This window comes from Colobus angolensis, unplaced genomic scaffold (assembly GCF_000951035.1).
Source record: "Colobus angolensis palliatus isolate OR3802 unplaced genomic scaffold, Cang.pa_1.0 Scaffold148, whole genome shotgun sequence".
In the NCBI taxonomy this organism is placed as follows: domain Eukaryota; kingdom Metazoa; phylum Chordata; class Mammalia; order Primates; family Cercopithecidae; genus Colobus; species Colobus angolensis.
In genome coordinates, this window is record NW_012114577.1 from 5,651,934 (window position 1) to 5,672,172 (window position 20,239).

Genomic DNA, 20,239 nt, shown 5'->3' on the forward strand with positions numbered 1-20,239 from the left:
TTGAACCTGGGAAGTGGAGGTTGCAGTGAGCCAAGATTGTGCCACTGCACTCCAGCCTGGGTGATAGAGTGAGACTCTGTCTCAAAAAAAAAAAAAAAGGGTCTTGGTCTTCCAGATACCCAAGCTTCATGCTCATGTACAGTACAACTTGTGGGTCCTGTAAATAGGATGGTTTAAAGCTTCCAAAGTCCTTACAACTCTTTCTTGCAGAGTATAAGCTCATCATTTTTCAAAGATAAAAAATTTGTAAGCTCTGGGATAATTTGTGCCATAATCTTATGTAGCAGGAAGTTTTCCTCCTTGATAATTTACTGAAGTGTGAGCAATTGAATTAGAAAGAGCAAGAGCTCCCACGATACTTATTGCTTGAGATCTGTTATTAGTGATAGCGAAATCATAGCTAACTGATTTGAGTAGTACCCACCAATTCAGGTAACACTATTGACTTTCTCCATGGTTAATTTGGAGGTGGGATACCAGCAACCTGTGCTCATTCACTGCTTTTTTCTGATTTTATTTCTCCCTTTGCATAGTCCTTTAGGGTGGCATTCCACAAAAATCTTGGTTAACCAGAGGAATAAAAGAGGAAGTCTTGTCTCAGAAAACCCACCAAATCCACTAAGGGCTTACTTGAGAAAAACTGTTTACTAGAAAACAAAATCACAGCCAGTGATTTGCACATTCCACTTGGCCTGTTTCTAGTCTCCTTTGGAAACTGAGCTTAAGTTTCATTGTCAGGGGAAGAACTGAAGTTTTAGCTTTTAGGCACTGTTACTGACAGATGGCTATTTATTACCATTGTCTGGTGTGATTGCATCTTGCTTATGCCATTCTAGTTACTAAATATTTTTAGCATCACCCTTGGTCAAATCATTGCACGGTGTCACTTGCTTTCCGTCAAGTTTAAGTGCCTGTGACCTACTTAAGGCACACGGTCATGGCTTAAGGCCTCTGTCTGGGTCTTTGAGTTCATAGATGCTTCTCTGCATTTTGAGTAACTTAGTCCAGTCTTCTCAAGCCCACTTGCCCCCTGATGGCCCTTTTAGTACCTAAGCTTTTAAAGTGAGAGCATATGAAGTCATTCACCACCCACCGCAGCCTTCCATCTGCAGTATCAAGGCAGGGTGCACAGTTGTCCAGGCAGTCCCCTCAAGGGCAGTGTGATATAGTGAAAGTGGTCTTGATGGATATTAGCTGAGCTGCTTTGGCACTCACCAAGTGTGCCTGCTCTGGAGAGAGGTGACCAGGGTGAGGATAGTCAGCCCATTAGGATACAATGTTCTAATTGTGGGCGATGGAGCCTGTCCCAAAGTTTCCTACTATTTCATTATCAAAAACAGGGTTCATCCCTACCAAGGCTGGCTCATCAGAAATGGCAGCTCGTTTTAAAATCATTCGATTTCTACCTTCTTTGCTGCTGTGTTTAGGAAAAGCAGAGCTCATAGGTTACAGGTATGGATTTTACATAAATAGCTGCATGACCTTGACCAAGTCACTTAGCTCCTCTGTGCTTCCCGTTTTTTAAGCTGGCAATGGGAGTGGTAAAAGTGTCTGCCTCAGCGTGCTCTTAGTGATGGTACAAATGTGCTTACTAAATTAAATGTATAAAAATACCACAGTACACACCTAGCACCTTTTATTTTTTGGATTTAGCAGTTGTTTGTAGCTACAGGATTAATTTGATTTTATTAAAAGCAAGGTTTTCCCATGTTAACACTGCTAGGATATGATATGGAGAATTTCAGATGGAAGCACATAATAATAGCAAAGGCTGACACAAGTTTTACTATGTTTTGGATGCTGTTCTAGTCTCTTTAAATATATTAACTTACTTTATCTGCACAATAACTTTGTGAAGTGGATAGTATTAGTATTCCCATTTCACAGCTAGGAAACTGAGACATGGTGAAATTGCTTTTCCAAGGCCAGACAGCATGTACGCCACCAAGGCAGGCCTTAAGGGCACCCCCTACCCTCGCTTACTGTCTGGCAGCAAATTTCATATTCTTTCCCTTCATAATAGATGATGTCTCAGCTGGGGGCCGGCGGGATGGATAATGATGGTAGGAGTGTGCACTGTATGTTATTCTAATGTGATAAAGAAATAGAATACCTCTCTCATGTAAATGGGCAAGTTCAGTTGTCACAGATTTGTAGAATGTCAGAGTGAAAGTGAAAGTGATTTCTGGAGGCTTCCTAACCCACCTAGCCTCCCTTGTGGCCTTACTACCCCTCTCTTGAGTTACATTGGATAATGCAGGCTTCGTGGTGAATGATTCAAAATACTACTCTTCATTGAATCACCAAGTGTTTTGGTCTTCCGGTAGTACTTTCTCATATTCTCGGGTCTGAAGTGATTTGCTCCGTTTTCCAAAAATACATCCACTTTTAAATGCAGTAAGTTGTTGTATTTCACCGTACACATACTGACGTATCTCACAACTACATACCATTCTACACGCAGTGCCCTCTCTAAAATTGTGCTTTTTGTCAATGTATTGCGCAACCTTTCTCCTGCCCCTGACTTTAAACTTGCTAACTACAACAACTAGGCGATTCTAGGCACCTGTATTTGTTTTCTTTGCGATCATTGGGAATGATGCCCTTGGTCTGTCTTTGTACTGCAGGAGAACTTTTACAATGGATGGAACAATGAAGCTGATGCTGTGCCCAGTTTACATTTCTGCCCAAAATGATAGCTCTCAATAAATGTTTGCTGCTTTGAGGTACATATCTTTTGGAAGAACTGATTAATCTGTATTTGTCTTGCTTCAGGGGACCCATCTTAAAAAATGTTCAGGTATATATGTCTTGTAAACCTTCGAGTAAGGTTTTAGAGCAAACGATTACATCTGTGAGCATTTCTGTGGGTCCTGAGACCCACGGTCTTAGATTTTTGAACATTATTATGACTGCATAGTTTTCAATTGTGCAACCAAGGAGCTATCAAGTGAATTTAGGGCACTGTGCTGAGAGTGTCATATGCATTCCTCCACTGGATTTCCACAGTTACTCTGTGAGGTAGGTTTTATTCTAATTTCCATTTACAGATTAAGAATCTGAGGCTACACAGCTCAGATGTCACTTTTTCAAGGGAAAAGGAAACTAATGGACCTAGGATTGAACTTCTGTGGTCTGTAAGCTCTATGAGAGCAGGGATGAGGCCAATTGTGCTCCCCATTTTGCTCAAATCCCGGACCTAACACAGCAAATGGTCCATTTGATGTACTTAGTGATACATGAATTAATAAATGAAAGAGACCCTCAGAAAACCAGAACCATGAGTGTCAACAGCAAGGTAGGCATATCTGGCTGGGCATGGTGGTTCATGCCTATAATCCCAGCACTGTGGGAGGCTGAGGCGGGTGGATCAGTTGGGATCAGGAGTTTGAGACCAGCCTGGCCCTCATGGTGAAACCTTGTCTCTACTAAAAATACAAAAATCAGCTGGGTGTGGGGTGTGGTGGCATGCACCTGTTGTTACAGTTACTTGGGAGGCTGAGGCAGGAGGATCACTTAAGCCTGGGAGGCAGAGGCTGTAGTGAGCCAAGATCGTCTCAAAAGAAAAAAAAAAGAAAAAAAGAATGTCTTAATGTATTAATGGTTTCCTATCTGGCATTCAACATTCTCTTAAGTTTTGAGATGTGGCAATTTATACAAATAAATGTTTGTATAGGATAAAAATTCTAATACTGTTACTTGTTGTATAATGAACTGCTTTTAGTTGACATTCTCTTTCCTTTGAACTGGACTTTATCTTCTATAGTTTGTCTATTTTTTTTATAAATCATGGCTCCTTAAACTGAAGGCAGCAAACCATCAGAGGCCTAATTAAGGCTGCATAGTACATTGTAATTACAGTGCTCATTTTATGGGTTTTATTTCAGCTAATTTACTCCAGGAAACTCTTGACTCATATTCATCTTTTCTGCTAATAAAATACTCTTGGTCCATCATTTTTGTTTATCTGTTTTGCAAATGCATCCATGATATTCCCTCATTGTGTATATGAATAATGATGTGATCCACCTTTTATCTTCACTAACTTCCATTTTTATTAATTTTTCTCTCCTTTTTCTAATTTTGCCAAGCTGTGTTATATTTTAATTTTAACCTCTGTTGCTTTTTTCTCCTTTTTGGAGCTTTATGAGTGCTCAAGATTTAATGGGCTTATTTTCTTCTTTAGCCACAAAACCAGCATAAAAATAGGAAGCATATGTAATTATGAATTTTTGTAGTTTGGCTTGAGCCCACATCTCTTGGAATTATTTTTAAGTACATATATATATATTCATATCAATTTATTTTTCTCCCTCTATTTGTGTGACTAATGGAAACTCTATTTAGAGTAACATATTTATTTCATGAGTTAGCCCCCTATTAACAGGAAGCAAAATGTGCACTGCTTCTTTTTTCTTTTCTTTCTGATTATTTGTAAAGAAGAAACAGTTAAAAACTAATTTATCAGTTTATCTTATACTGAAACTCAAATGATTTCTTGACTTCACATTTATACCCAGTTTGAACAAACAAAAACATTTTCTCTGGCTCAGTGGTGATTCAGTTTGTGATACGCAAAATTCACTGCAAACATTTAAAAAGACGTATTGTAATGATGCTATATGTTGACTCATTATTCACCTCTTGCTATTTGTTTTGGGTAGACCCAATTCTCCTTGGTAGGAAGAGCAAACTAAGCTTCCAGTTAGCTCAAGCTATAAATCTCTATAGTTCCTACTTTCTCATTTTCCCTCATGGTTGTGCTTACTCTTGAAAATAAGACAACTTAGATGCAATGCGTAAGTTATCACTCATTGGCAGTCTAATTTAAACTAGTGGAAAAAAACAACAGATTTGTGCCTTTACAGAACCCTCTCAGATGCACAGGCCCAGATACAAATTACTGCTTTTACACATAACTGAGATTCTTTCCCTTACAGCCTCACCATTGCTGTGTAGCAAAAAACAAAAAAATATAAAACAAAAAACAAAACAAAAAAAACCTCCCAACTCCTTGGCTCTTTTGCCATCCTGGAGCTAGCTAGACCATGTCTTCTGCTACTGAAAATTGCTGCTTACTTCATTTGCACGTTTTTCTTTTTTCATGATGTTAGTACCATAAGAAGACACTCCTGTTAACCAGGGGTGCTTTATGCCTTGTTTTCGCATTTATTAAACCCTGAGTCTTAGTTGAACTTTCACTATTTTTTTTTGATTTTGTGAGTACATAGTAGGTGTATATATTTATGGGACACGTGAGATGTTTTGATGCAGGGATGCAATGTGAAATAAGCACATCATGGGAAATGGGGTATGCATCCCCTTTCAAGCATTTCTTCTCTGAGTTACAAGCAATCCAATTACACTCTTTAATTTAAAGAGTTAATTATACATTTAAAATGTACAATTAAGTTATTATTGGCATTAGTCGCACTGTTGTGCTATCAAGTAGTAGATCTTACTCATTCTTTCTATTTTTTTGTACCCATCAACCATCCCCACATTCCCCTAGAGCCCCCCACTACCCTTCCCAGCCTCTGGTAACTACCCTTCTACTTCCTGTGTCCGTGAACTCAAATGTTTTGATTTTTAGATCCTACAAATAAGTGAGAATGTGTGATGATTGTCTTTCTGTACCTGGTTTATTTCACTTAACATAATCATCTCCAGTTCATCCATGTAGTTGCAAATGACTGGATCACATTCTTTTTCATGGCTGAATAGTACTCCATTGTGTATATGTACTGATTTTCTTTATTCATTCATCTGCAGATGGACATTTAGGTTGCTTCCAAATCATTGCAATTATGAACAGTACTGCAACTAACATGGAGTGCAGATATCTCTTTGATATATTTCTTTGTTTTGGGTATATACTCAGCAGTGGGATTGCTGGATCACATAGTAGCTCCATTTTTAGTTTTATGAAGAATCTCCAAAATGTTCTTCGTAGTGGTTTTCCTAATTTACATTCCCACCAGCAGTGCGGGAGGGTTCCCTTTTCTCCATATTCTTGCCAGCATTTGTTATTGCCTGTCTTTTGGATATAAGCCATTTTAACTGGAGTGCAATGATATCTCATTATAGTTTTGATTTGCATTTCTCTGATGATCCTTCACTGCATTTTTGACTCAACTCTCCTATAATCTCAAGAATGCAAAACTTTCTGTGGTTCTGCCCACTTGCCATCCTTGTTTCTCTGTGTCTTGCTGTCTCTGTCGCGGAGGTCTAACAGGCTGGTTTAATTTCTCCTGATTTACTAATATACCTGATTTTATTTTAATAACTAACTTTGATTCCATGTCTTTATGCTGATTCATAGATATCTCCCCTGAATTCTCCTCTGATCAGTGTTATCCATTCAGCATTTCTCTACCTCTTACCACTATCATTCCTGTTCAACAAAGGAGCATCTCGGTAATTCTTCCCTATTGATCTTTGTTTCATTTGCCTTATTTTATTTCAACCATAAAGTAATAGTAAGTACTTACATAGCATTGCTTTGATCCAAGCTGTGTTCTAAATGTCTTACATGTATTGCTATTCATAGCAATGTCCCCTCTCCCAGGCACCATTATTAGGTCCATTTCATAGATGTGGACACTGGAGCACAGAGATGTTAAATAATTTGCTAAAAACCTGCGAGGACACAAAACTAGGCACGTCGGCTTATGTCCATGCTTATCCCCAGTGTATAATACAATAGAATAGTAATGATACCTCTTACTGTGATATTTCCCCATTAAGCTTTGTAAATACCAAGACTACCAATCAATTACTCTTCTGAAAAGTTGACGGTCTGTCACATCCCTAAGTTATTTGCATTCAGGAATGCAAATGTCGTTCATGTTCTGTGTGTTTCCCTGTTCTTTCTAGTCATTTACCAGTTTACTTCCCCATCTTTTTACTTGTTATGTCATTTTGTTTAATTACTCAGAGCTAAGAGAACAATTTTCCTACTTTCAGTGAAACGTCAGTGAAATCTGGGGATATTAATAAAAAGGTTCTGACTGAAAAAGCTGTAACGAGTTTCAACTCCCAGATAGGAGGGAAAAAATCCCCAAACAATAACCTGTGGTTTGAATCATTTGTAATTAATTGGGTCTCTGATTGTGCCTTCTTTCACTGATCTGCTGTGGACACCACCAAACTGTTTGACTGGCACTGTATCTCCAGGGTTTCCTTTACATGGGGCAGTTCAATTCCTACTAATTAGCACTCAGCCGGAGTCTTCCTGTTTGCTTACCTCTAGCTTAGACGAAAGGGTTTCCATGTCATGATTTTCAGGTGAGGCCATGTGCTCCTTCTGGAGTAATCTTTTGTCCAGTATTATTACTCCTACTTGAAATAGAGGTGGAAGAGAGACTTTCCTTTTCCCAGAGCAGAATCACACTCCTGTATCCTTCATGAATAGAGAACTAGGTTCCATCTAAATCCACATACATCTTGGTGTTCTGGGATGATTTTGACTTTGTTTTATTTTGGCAGAACAATTGTAACCACAGGTGAGGAAACAATACCCAGAAGGGGGCAGTGAGGAGGGCGTGGTGGTTTCCACGTCAGTGGTTTTCCTGGGCTTTCCGCAGTGATCATGGGAGCACCAGTGTCATGGTTTGCTTTGTCCCCATGTTGGTCTCCTGTGCCTGTGTGGCTACCAGTCTAATTCCATTCACTTCTCCCAAATGTAAGCTTATGCCTACTTGCTATGGGGCAAAATCCCCAGGCTAGATTCCTCTTGGTAGGTAAAGTCAACCTACGTAGAGCACTCTTGCCCTGTGGCTTGTTTCTAGTTTTTCTGTACAGATTCTCAACAAATTTTGTTCAACCTCAGACAGCCTGAGTTGTGACCTGTGAATATACAGTAGCAAAGTCAACTTTGATCTCTGATGAAGTTCCTACATTTGTAAGTCAAGTGACAAAAGTCTAAGTCTATCAGTATAAAGCAAATAGGATCACTTTTTTTGGTTCCAAACAACATGATAAGGAATATTGTCTACCCATCCTAGCACTTGGCGGCCACTCCCAATACCATTAAGTTATTCCTACACATTTAGTTATATCCTTGGAGATTTTCCTTTCTCAACAGAACATAAATAATTCACAGTTACAACTATAAAAGTTTTAAGGCAAATGGCTAAATAATTGCATGTATTAAACATGCAGCGCCTGCAGCCTCAATTTTGTGTTCTATACACAAACAGCATGGAAATTTGCCTAATTCACCAAGTAAAATTTTTCCTCAAATTAAAACACAGATAAGGAAATCCTAGCACTAAGAAATACAAATTCTCTATGTCATGTCCTCCGTCTTTTCTACCTTTAAAATCGTAACGGTTTTAAATAAAATTCTCCAAATATAAAGTATGTCAGTTGTCCTATTTACACTTAACAATAACGAATCTTGTTATGAGTAACAAATGGCAGATTTCTTTTGTTTAAACGGAATGTGAGAACCAACAGTCCATTTATATTCATTCACTTATTCATTTGGCAAACATGAGATGGCCTTCCCTGGGCCAGAGTGAGCTGGGTGACAAGGAGGCAAAATTAAATCAATATCTGCTCTCAAGGGCTCTTTCTGTAATGGGGGATTGAAATAAGAATTTTAAAAATGTGAATGTGCTTGTTACTACAAAAGGAGGAATAATCAATTCATCCTGGGGCATTGGTAAAGGCTCACCAAATGAGGTAACTTTCAGCCTTTGCAAGCTGATTGAGATTTTGCAGTCTCAGAAGGTGGGAGTGTATTGAGATCTGAGAATAACATCAGCAAAGGATTGAAGGTGCGCAAGTTCCTATAAGTTTCAAGAGGGTCTTGCCTGCCTGCTTCACTGCTGATCCCTTTCCTTGGAACAGTGACTGATAGGTGCTTAATAAGCATATATGATTCATATGTACGTATACATATTAATCATTTGTGGGAGGAAGTGGCAGGAATGGAGGCTGCAGAGGAAGTTTGCACTATCTGGTGTAGGGACTGATATTCTATGCTAAGGGGAGTGAACTTTGACCTTGGAAGGTCTGGTAAGCCATTAAAGATTTTAAGCAAGGGAGTGACATTGATTAAATATGTGTTTCAGCATAACCGCCTACAGTTAGGAGGATCGGTTGGGGAGGGAGGAGAAACTGGAGGAGAGGATATAGTGAGAGGCTATTCAGTGAAAGGAGAGGATGAGTTTAGGAGATAAATTTGGACACAGGATTAATGAGTTTTAACAATTACATTTAGGAAAATGAGAAAGTGAAAGAGGATTCAAAAATGACTTCAGGTTTGTAGCTTGAATATACAGACGGACGATGGATGAGAGAAGCAATTTTACATGTATATGTACAAAGAAAGGTGTTATGTTCAGCTTTTGGAAAAGTTAGTTGGGGGTACTTAGAGACATTCTCATTGAAATGTCCAGAAGACAATTAGGAGATGATATTTGAAATCAACCTGGAATAGTCAACCTAAGTTCTTGTTACTCCTCACTGCTAAGGTAAATCATGCATATTAAATGGCCAGTACCCTGAGACCAACCCTAGTTTATTGCTGTATAACACTTAGTTCTGATATAAACCCTCAGTACTGTCTCTATGTGGCAACTGGCAGGTTTTGTTTATGCTTATTCCAAATTTATGGAATGAAAATAAGTTTATATAACTTGGATGAAGTATAAGACTTAAAAAATTCTTTCCATAGATTAAAAGTTAATTATAGTTATATACTGTAGAGAGGAAAGGCAGCTAATGTTACTGGCCTTTTGTTGTCGGGCCTCATTAAGTTGCATGAATTGAATAAGTTATTGAGATTGAATGGCAGAAATAAAATGTAAGTAGACATTACTTCCTATTGTTTTATGATTCTTTTAAAATATGTTTCTTACTATAAAAGTTATGCATGCTCATTTCACAGAATTTATGAAATATTGGGAGAGAAGTATACAAATCCAGCAATAACCAAGACTAACCTTTTTAGGTAATAACTTATGGTCTTTTTTGAAATATGTATTTTATACAAATGAATATATTTTACATAGTTGCAATTATCATGTTTATGTTATTTTGGATCTACGTTTCAAAAGTCACATTGATTATTATATATTTCTATGATATTAATAGGTTCTCTCAAATCATTTCTATAAACTTATTAAAACATAAAATTCAATTGCTTTGCCTTATTAGTTGTTGTAATTGGTTGAGTTTTTTTAGGTAATTTATAGCATATTTATAATTCTTTCATTCCATAATATTGTTATGATCTGCCAAGCTTTTAAATTTGAGAATCTAACCATAAGCTTCATGACTATAGCTATTTCTTGGTCTTACTGAATGTGTTTAGTATTTAGTGGTCAAATGATTATAACTATTGATATTGTAATCTTTAAGCACTGTTTCTCTGCATCATTTTTCACCCGTGTTCAAAGCATATATCAGCATAATTTAAATATACACATAATATTGTATAGCTATTCCTTTTTTTATTTGAAAATGGGTTCTTGGGTGTTTCCCATTTGTTTTCCTTTAAGAATTTTTTGTTAAGCATATTTGCTGTTTATTTCAATAAAATTAAAAATCAAATTTATTTCAGGCTGGGTGCTGTGTCTTGCGACTATAATCTCAGCACTTTGGGAGGCCAGTGGGAGAATTGCTTGAGCCCAGGAGTTCAAGACCAGTCTGGGCAACATAATGAGACCACCCTCCTCTCTACAGAAAAAAAAAAAAGCTCAGCATGGTGGCAGGCACCTATAGTCCCAGCTACTCAGGAGGCTACAGGAGGCTCGGGGCGAGGATTGCTTAAGCCCAGGAGCTTGAGGATGCAGTGAGCTATGATCCTGCCAGTGCACTCCAGCCTGGGCAACTGAGCAAGATCCTGTCTCAAAAAATTATTCCAATAAACCAGGGTTATTCTTAAGGTATTGACCATCTAATATGCCTGCATATTCCAGTTTATTCCAATAAAATTGAAAATAAAATGTGCTTGCTTTGACATTTTATTGTCATAATTAATAGAATTAGAAGCGGGCAATTTTTTTCAAGTGTTTACTTGTTGGATCTGACCTGGTAGAATTGAAAAATAAAGGAACTGTTTTAATGTTAAACACCAAATTCTGAAAGCTTTCTATTAGACTAGGCTAAAGAGGAGAAAAATCGGGAATTTGTTTTCATATAGCTATTTTTGCATTTTGTGACATACGCTATTTACTTCCAAAATCTAGTCATATCTTTTCTAACGTATTTAGTTTATTCACTCTGTGGACCTTCATGAGTGTTTATTTAACAAGAAAATTTATTGGTCTTGGTTGTAACTTCTTGGTCTTTTTTCTTAATGACCAAATTAATTTTCTTAATGACCAAATTCCACGATTGGCAATCTTTTTCTGAAAAAGGCTAGTGTCTTAGTCAAGTAGGACTGTTGTAACAAAATATCATAAACTGGGTGATTTATAAACTACAGAAATTTATTTCTCACAGTTCTAGATTCTGGGAAGTCCAAGATCAAGCCTCCTTCAGGTAAACTGTCCTGAGGGTCTCCTTTCTCAAACAAAGTTCGTCCTCACATGGTGGAAGGAACAGCAAGCTCCCCTGGGGCCTCCTTTATAAAGGCACTAATCCCATTCTTAAGGGCTCTACCTTCATGACCTAATCACCTCCCCAAGGGGAACATCTCCTAATACCATTGCCAGGCCTTTGAGCATCTCCTAATACCATTGTCAGGCCTTTGAGCCCAAGCTAAGCCATCATATCCCCTGTGACCTGCATGTACATCCAGATGGCCTGAAGCAACTGAAGATCCACAGAAGAGGTGAAAATAGCCTTAAGTGATGACATTCCACCATTGTGATTTGTTCCTGTCCCACCCTAACTGATGCATTTATTCTCCCCCACCCTTAAGAAGGTACTTTGTAATATTCTCCCCTGCCCTTAAGAATGTACTTTGTACACCTATCCCAAACCTATAAGAACTAATGATAATCCCACCACCCTTTGCTGACTCTCTTTTCGGACTCAGCCCGCCTGTACCCAGGTGAAACAAACAGGCCTGTTGCTCATACAAAGCCTGCTGGTGGTCTTTTCACAGGGACGCGCATGACAACCATCGTCTTGGGGGTTAGGATTTCAACATATCAGTTTTGAGGAGACGAAAACATTCAGACCATAGCAGCCAGACAGTTAATATTATAGGTGCGTGGACCATGAGGTCTGTTAACTCAACCCTGCCTTTGTAGTGTGAAAGCAGCTATAGACAGTATGTAAATGCAGGTGCATGGAATACACAATAAAGTTTTATTTATAAAAACAGGCAGTGTGCATCTGATAAGGGTCTAATATCCAGAATCTTTAAGAAACTTAAATCACCCAACAAGCAAAAGCCAAATAACACCATTAAAAAATTGTCTTGAACAGACTTGAACAGACACTTCTCAAAAGAAGACAGACAAGCAGCCAACAAACATATGAAAAGTTTTCTACCCACATCTCCAATCACCAGAGAGAAATGCAAATCAAAACTACAATGAGATACCATCTCATACCACTCACTCTTGGCTATTGTTAAAAAGGCCAGGCACGGTGGCTCACACCTGTAACCCCAGCACTTTGGGAGGCTGAGGTGGGCAGATCACCTGAGGTCAGGAGTTCGAGACCAGCCTGGCCAACACGGTGAAACCCCGTCTCTACTAAAAATACAAAAATTACCTGGGCATGGTGGTAGGTGCTCATAATCCCAGCTACCCAGGAGGCTGAGGCGGAAGAGTTGCTTGAACCCGGGAGGTGGAGATTGCAGTGAACTGAGATCGCACCATTACATTCCAGCCTGGGTAACAAAAGCAAAACTCCATCTCAAAAAGAAAAAAAAAAAAGAGTGCCCCTGCTCCCCCAAAAAAGATGCTGGTTAGGCTGCAGAGAAAAGGCTTACATTGTTGGTGGGAACGTAAATTAGTTCAGCCACTGTGGAAGGCAGTTTGGAGATTTCTCAAAAAACTTAACAGAGAACTACCGTTTGACCCAGCAAGCCTATTACTGGGTATATACCTGAAAGAAAATTAATTGTTTTACCAAAAAGACACATGCACTTAAATGTTCATGGCATCACTATTCTCAATAGCAAAGACATGGAATCAATCTAGGTACCCATCAACAGTGAACTGCATAAAGAAAATGTGGTACATATGCATCATGAAATACTACAGATTGGATAAAGAAAATGTGGTACATATACCCCATAGAATACCACGCAGCCATAATAAGAGTGACATCATGTCCTTTACAGCAACATGGATGCAACTGGAGGTCGTTATCCTAAGCGAATTAATGCAGGAACAGAAAACCAAATACAGCGTGTCATCACTTATAGTGGGAGCTAAACAAGGGGTACTCGTGGACATAAAGATAGCAACAATAGACTAGGCACTGCTAAGTGGAGGCGGGTGAGGGAATGGGAACAAGGGTTGAAAAAGTACCTATTGGTTGGGGTATACTCACTACCCCACTGATGGTTGATGGGATCAGTTGTACCTCAGACCTCAGCATCATGTGATATATCCATGTAACAAACCTGCACATGTATCCCTTGAATTGAAAATAAAAGTTGAAATTATTTTTTATAAAAAGGCAGCCATGTGCTCTATAGCAATCAATAATGGAGAGAAAACAAGCAAACGCACCAGGATAGCATGACCACTCTATTAAAAATGCTTTTCCATTTCCATGATTTTATTTTAGCACAGAATGAATGAGTTTATTTTATTCCTATGTTTTTAGTAATAGCAAAAAAAAAAAAGGTATTCGGTTTTAGTATACTTACATAAAGATCTGCTTTAACTCATCAGCCTCTTGTATTATTATTTTCTATTGTCTTTGATTTTTAACTGTTAGGCATTGTTGGAACACAGCAGCTGATTTTGAACAGCTCCACAATTTAACTCAGAATCCTTTTGACTGAATATATGTTTGTATTTTAACAAACTAAGTCATTAGTGAAGAAATTAGCACTAACTCTCCTTGTTTTGTAATGGATTGGGGCTTGGATCAAATATAGATTGTGACAGCCATAGAGAATTGCTTCTGTATTCTATAATACCTTTGTAAATGTAAAACTTTGTATTTCTTTTGTAAGAATATTAACTCCATTTGAGATGTATGACCCTTTCTACAGGGTTCCTCTGGGGCTGTTCCCAAAACTATGTAACTCTTAGATGTGATGTTTTCTGTATGTTGGGTCTAATTGTTGTGAATGGGATCCATTCTCATTGTTGACAAGGCAAGCTTGTTCTGAAAACATGAACACAGAGGTACACATTTAGCTTTACAAGTTCACGCTAAAATTTCTCATAATGAAATTTATTTTCTCTTCTTTCCTTTTAAACTTTAAGAAAAGGCATATACTATTTTATCTTTTGTGGTGGCTAGTACCTAAAAATATCACGATTTTTAATCCAGTTTTATAGATTGTGTTATTTCTATTTGTTTTTGTCTTATTTTACATATTTCCCTTATTTAACAAACTAAGAAATCTTTTCTACTATACACCTCAAGGAGAATGTCATGATCTTCATGGATTAGGATGCAATGTTGCAGGATTACACTTTCAGTGCCAAGAAGCTTCATAAACTGGCCCTAACCCGCCTGTCCTCTCCCCACTCACTCTGTACATTAGGCACACCAGATATGCCCCACATTCAAGACTTTACTCATGCATGTACTGCCCTTCCTTTCCTGGGAAGCCTGAAAAGGGTCATGAACGTATTCTTTAAGGCTCCATCTGCATGTTGCTTTGTTTACTACCTCTTCCATGTAGCATTACTTGCTTCTTCGGCTAAACACCACTTCTCAGTTGTTTGCCTTTTCCTCCCTCAACTGTGATGTCATCATCTTTGGATATTAGTCCCCTCTCCCAAACACCACCTGTCACCTATCACAGTGCCTTGTGACAGTCACATTGAGCACAGATAATTACATGTTGTACTGAATCCACATATGTAGAAAAAGGAAGGCACACTGGTCATTGTATACCAATTAATCACTTTTATTTTTTCCTCTTTCTTTGTTTTATCTTTAGGCATTCTGGAAGTTTTACACTGTGTTTTAGTAGAAAGTCCAGAAGCTCTAAATATTATTAAAGAAGGACATATTAAATCCATTATCTCACTTTTAGACAAGCATGGAAGAAATCACAAGGTAAATGAACTATTTCGTTTCTCTGAATGAATTCTCAAATCCTTTTAGATATGTTTTTTAAATACAGTAACTTTTAAAAAGTGTGTCAAATTTTTCATGAGTGTTTTTCTTCTCTTTATTATTTTTTGAGCAGTCGTGCTCTGTCGCCCAGGCTGGAGTGCAGCATCAGTGGGAACATGAACAGTTCTCAATTTATATATGAAGAAAAGTTGGAAAGTTAGTGGGAAACTACTGTAATGTTTAAATAACTGAGTCAAATGTAACTGGAGGAATGTGTTTGCTTTGTAAAAAGTGCTGCTGCTGCTGCTTGATTCTGAAGGGAAATTAGAATCAGCTGAAAGTGACGGCACACAGTGACTCATGTCTGTCATCCCAGTGATTAGGGAAGCCAAGATGGGAGGATCGCTTGAGGCCAGGAGTTTGAGACCAGCCTGGGTAATATAGCAATACCCTGTCTTTACAAAAAAGGAAAATTAGCCAGGCATGGTGGCAGGAACCTATAGAGGCTGAGGCAGGAGGATTCCTTGTGCCCAGCAGTTCGAGTCTGCAGTGAGCTATGATCGTGTCACTGCACTTCAGCCTGGGTGACAGAGTGAGATGCTGTCAGAAAGGGAGGGAGGCAGGGAGGGAGGGGAGAAAGGATGGAAAGGCAGGGAGGGAGGGAGGATCAACTGAAAGTAATTTCTCTTTTCAGGTCCTGGACGTGTTGTGCTCACTCTGTGTTTGCCATGGGGTTGCAGTCCGTTCTAACCAGCACCTCATCTGTGACAATCTCTTACCAGGAAGAGATCTGTTATTGCAGACACGTCTTGTGAACCACGTCAGCAGGTAAATTCAGACAGACAGTGTCACCTGACAGGCAACATAATAAAAGAATTAATGTTCTTGTCCTGTAGCTGATACTATATGGTCTGTTTTTTACATTAGACCATATAGTAGTATTTTCTGTATTTTTGCAGTGAATAATGTCTTTTTCTCTAACAATCAGATGGGATAATAATAAATGAACCTAGCAAAATATGGCTTTGCCACAGACACATGGATAAGAGCTTTTATTCACATTACTATGTAGATAGATAATCATTGACATACTCAGGACCATCCTGACAACTGTATAGGTATATGGTTGTATATAATTATGCTTTACATCTTCTTAGAATGTAACTAAAACACTATCCTTCAATATCATTTTTTTAAATTATTTTTTTGAGACAGAGTCTCGCAGTCCCCCAGGCTGGAGTACAGTGGCGCGATCTCGGCTCACTGCAAGCTCCACCTCCCAAGTTCACGCCATTCTCCTCCCTCAGCCTCCCGAGTAGCTGGGACCACAGGCGCCGGCCACCAAGCCCAGCTTATTTTTTTATATTTTTAGTAGAGACGGGGTTTCACTGTGTTAGCCAGGATGGTCTCGACCTCCTGACCTCGTGATTTGCCTCGGCCTCCCAAAATGCGGGGATTACAGGCATGCATCACCACGCCCAGCCCCTTCAATATTATTTTGAGGTACCTGCTATGTACAATCAAAATAGAATGTCCAAAATGTAATATATTATGCAAATAACCAATAAAACTACATCTTCAGTTAGATCTGCCTTCCAAGGCACCTCCCGTTCATCGAGTACCGTGTGCCAGCTGTGGTGCTAAGGGCTTTGTGTGTATTCTATACTGTTTGTGTCTATGCTTTCTTAGGAACCACTGGGATTCACATTTTATAGACGAAAAAACTGGAACTGGAAGTGGAGCTCAGATCTAAATCCAGAGACTGAGCTTATAACCACCATGCCACACTGCCTTTCTTATCCCCTGTATTAGTCAGGCTTCTCTAGAGGTACAGGATGAACAGGATAGCTGTCTATATGAAAGGGAGTTTATTAAGGAGCATTGACTCACACGATCACAAGGTGAAGTCCCACAATAGGCCGTCTGCAAACTGAGGAGCAAGGAAGCCAGTCTGAGTCCCAAACCTCAAAAGTAGGGAGGCCAGAAGTGCAGCCTTCAGCCTGCGGCTGAAGGCCCAAGAGCCCCTGGCAAACCACTGCTAAGTCCAGGAGTCCAAAAGCAGAAGAACTTGGGAGTCTGATGTTCAAGGGCAGGAAACATCCAGCACGGGAGGAAGAGGAAGGATGGAAAACTCAGCCAGTCTAGTCTCTCCATGTTCTTCTGCCTGCTTTTATTCTAGCTGTGCTGGCAGCTGATTAGATGGTGCCCACCCAGATTGAAGGTGGGTCTGCCTCTCTCAGTCCGTTGACTTGAATGTTACTCTCCTTTGGCAACACCTTCACAGACACATCCAGGAACAATACTCTGCATCCTTCAATCCAATCAAGTTGACACTCAATATTAACCATCACATCCCCCAGATGAACACATAAATAAATAATAAGAAATAACTGCTTACAATCACAAAATGCTGTGTGTGATAGTAGTAACACTGACACACTATATTTAGCAGCTAGCCCAGAGATACTGATAACGTCATCCTGTTTTAAACAGAAATGTGGGGTTTGTTGTGTATTTCTATGATGTGTTTTGTTTTTTGAGATAGAGTCTTGCTCTGTCACCCAGGCTGGAGTGCAGTGGCATGACCTTGGCTCGCTGCAACTTCTGCCTCCTGGGTTCAAGACTTTCTCCTGCCTCAGCCTCCCAGTAGCTGGGATTACAGGTGCACACCACCACACCCAGCTGATTTTTGTATTTTTAGTAGAGATGGGGTTTCACCATGTTGGCCAGTGTGGCCTCAAACTCCTGACCTCATGATCCACCCGCCTTGGCTTCCCAAAGTGCTGGGATTACAGGTGTGAGCCACCGCACCCAGCCAATGTGTGTGTTTCTTAAAAATATATATTATATATATATATATATATATACTTTTTGCATATTCACTCTATGGCAGAGACTTCTTTACATTTATTCTATTATTCCATCCTCACAACATGCTTAAACTTATAGATGTTTACCAGCCCATTTTCCAGGAGGATAAATGGAGGATGAGCAAGGTTTCATAACTAGTGCCAGGTCACACAGCTAGCAAACGGATGCTCAAATTTTCTCTCTGACTCAGAAACCCATGGTTTTCCACCTATACTTCCAACCACACTGTGCTAGAAAAATGGAAATTTTTGGGAAATGGATACAGCTGGTTGTTTTCCTTCGCTCCTTTTGAGGAGCTCCTTTTTAAAATAAGTCGATTATATATCAAATTGTGTTACCTCAGCTGAGCTGGGAAGCAAAGTCCAAACACCTTCTATGTTTTTGTTTGTTTGTTTTATAGTATTGACTTAAGATTTCCTTCATGATTCTTTATATAACAGACCTGCCATTCTTGAGTAGTATGTTCTGAGACCTTCATTCATTTCTAGCTACTGCTACCATAGGGTATATGTCCTCTCCTAAAATGGAGTTAAATACAAGTTACAAAAAATTTTTCTGTTCACAGTGAGGCTTAATGAACAACAAAGCTGATTAGTTACCTTGGTTCCTTCACAAACAACATGACCTACCTCAGCCCCATACCCCATGTGACACAAAGCTTAGTTTAGGAAAATTTCCCCATGTCCGAAATTCCTAATAACTCCATTAATTCTAAAAGTCTGCTCTGAGTGTCTCAGTTTGTGACTTAAATACGATTAATGATATACAATGTGCTGAAGAGGAATTAAGACAAAATAACATTAGTCCCTTGGGTGACACTGCCAAGAAATCTCAGAAGCAAAACTGCTGATGGAATGTTCACAGTGAAGCTGGCTTTCACTATATACTACTTCAGTGGTAGTTTTAATAATTTTGTTAGTAATTAAGGAAATATATATTTAATATGTGGCATCTTAGAGAAGCATGACTAATGTTTCAAATAGTGAGATGTGGCTGGGCATGGTGGCTCATGCCTGTTATTCCAGCACTTGGGAGGTCGAGGCAGGAGGATCACTTGAGCTCAGGAGTTTGATACCATCCTGGGCACCATAGCAAAACCTTATCTCTACTAAAAATAGAAAAGAAAATTATTTGGGCTTGGTGGCACTCTCCTTTAGTGCCAGTTATTCAGGAGGCTGAGGTGGGAGGATTACTTGAGCCTGGGAGATGGTGACTGCAATAAACTATGATTGCATCGCTGCACTTCAGCCTAGACAACAGAGCAAGACGCTGTCTCAATAAAACAAAATTAAATGAAATACAAAAGTAAAATTATGAGATGTAAATGCAAACAACGGAAGATTTGTTTGGACTTTTCTTACGTGTGATTCCTGTCTCTTTAAAGCATGAGACCCAATATTTTTCTGGGCGTCAGTGAAGGTTCTGCTCAGTATAAGAAATGGTACTATGAATTGATGGTGGACCACACAGAGCCCTTTGTGACAGCTGAAGCAACTCACCTGCGAGTGGGCTGGGCTTCCACTGAAGGGTATTCTCCCTACCCTGGAGGGGGCGAAGAGTGGGGTGGAAATGGTGTTGGAGATGATCTCTTCTCCTATGGATTTGATGGCCTTCATCTCTGGTCAGGTACGTGAGGTCCATTTTCTTTCACCATGTTCCAGAAGGAGATCTTTTGCTGGGCATTTCTGAAAGCTATTGGTGCCGCTTCCACTGGGTACTTCCATAGGGTATTAATCATTCAGAAATTTAGCATTGAGAGGATGAGTAAGAGTGTTGGGAAAAAAGCAGTATTTCACTAGGGGAAAAAGAAAACACTTACAATTATAGTACATTTTCAAGGGACTGCCTAGCTTATGAACAATGCTGTGTATTTAAAGATTTAAATAAGAGTGTATTGCTTAGGAACAATACTGTGTATTTAAAGAGTGCATTCCAAAGCATGAATGAACTGCAAGAAACTTGTGAGTTTTATGCTTTAATTGGTATGTTTAAAACTTTGGCTGCCAATGGAAAAGAACAAAAAACAAACCTTGGAAAATAATGGGAAGAAATAGACTAAGTTCAGCCTTCTGTTAGATAATGTAATGGTGGGAAATCAATAATTTGTAAAGTGTGGTATGAGGACTCAGATTCTAATCAAATGACACTCTGTTTCAGAGGTATAAAATGGTTTAAAAATAAAGGAATAGGTCATTTCACCAGCTAC

The 20,239-nt window shown here is 39.1% G+C and overlaps 1 protein-coding gene across 1 annotated transcript in view; it reads left to right on the plus strand.

Moving 5' to 3' along the window:
• The window catches only part of RYR2 (ryanodine receptor 2 (cardiac)), a 592,347-nt gene that overhangs the window by 246,358 nt on the left and 325,750 nt on the right, over nucleotides 1-20,239 (plus strand). The window contains exons 20-22 of the mRNA XM_011935762.1: nucleotides 15,044-15,162; nucleotides 15,857-15,990; nucleotides 19,418-19,659. Coding sequence (XP_011791152.1) covers nucleotides 15,044-15,162; nucleotides 15,857-15,990; nucleotides 19,418-19,659 — 495 coding nt within the window. The remainder of the gene's footprint in view (nucleotides 1-15,043; nucleotides 15,163-15,856; nucleotides 15,991-19,417; nucleotides 19,660-20,239) is intronic.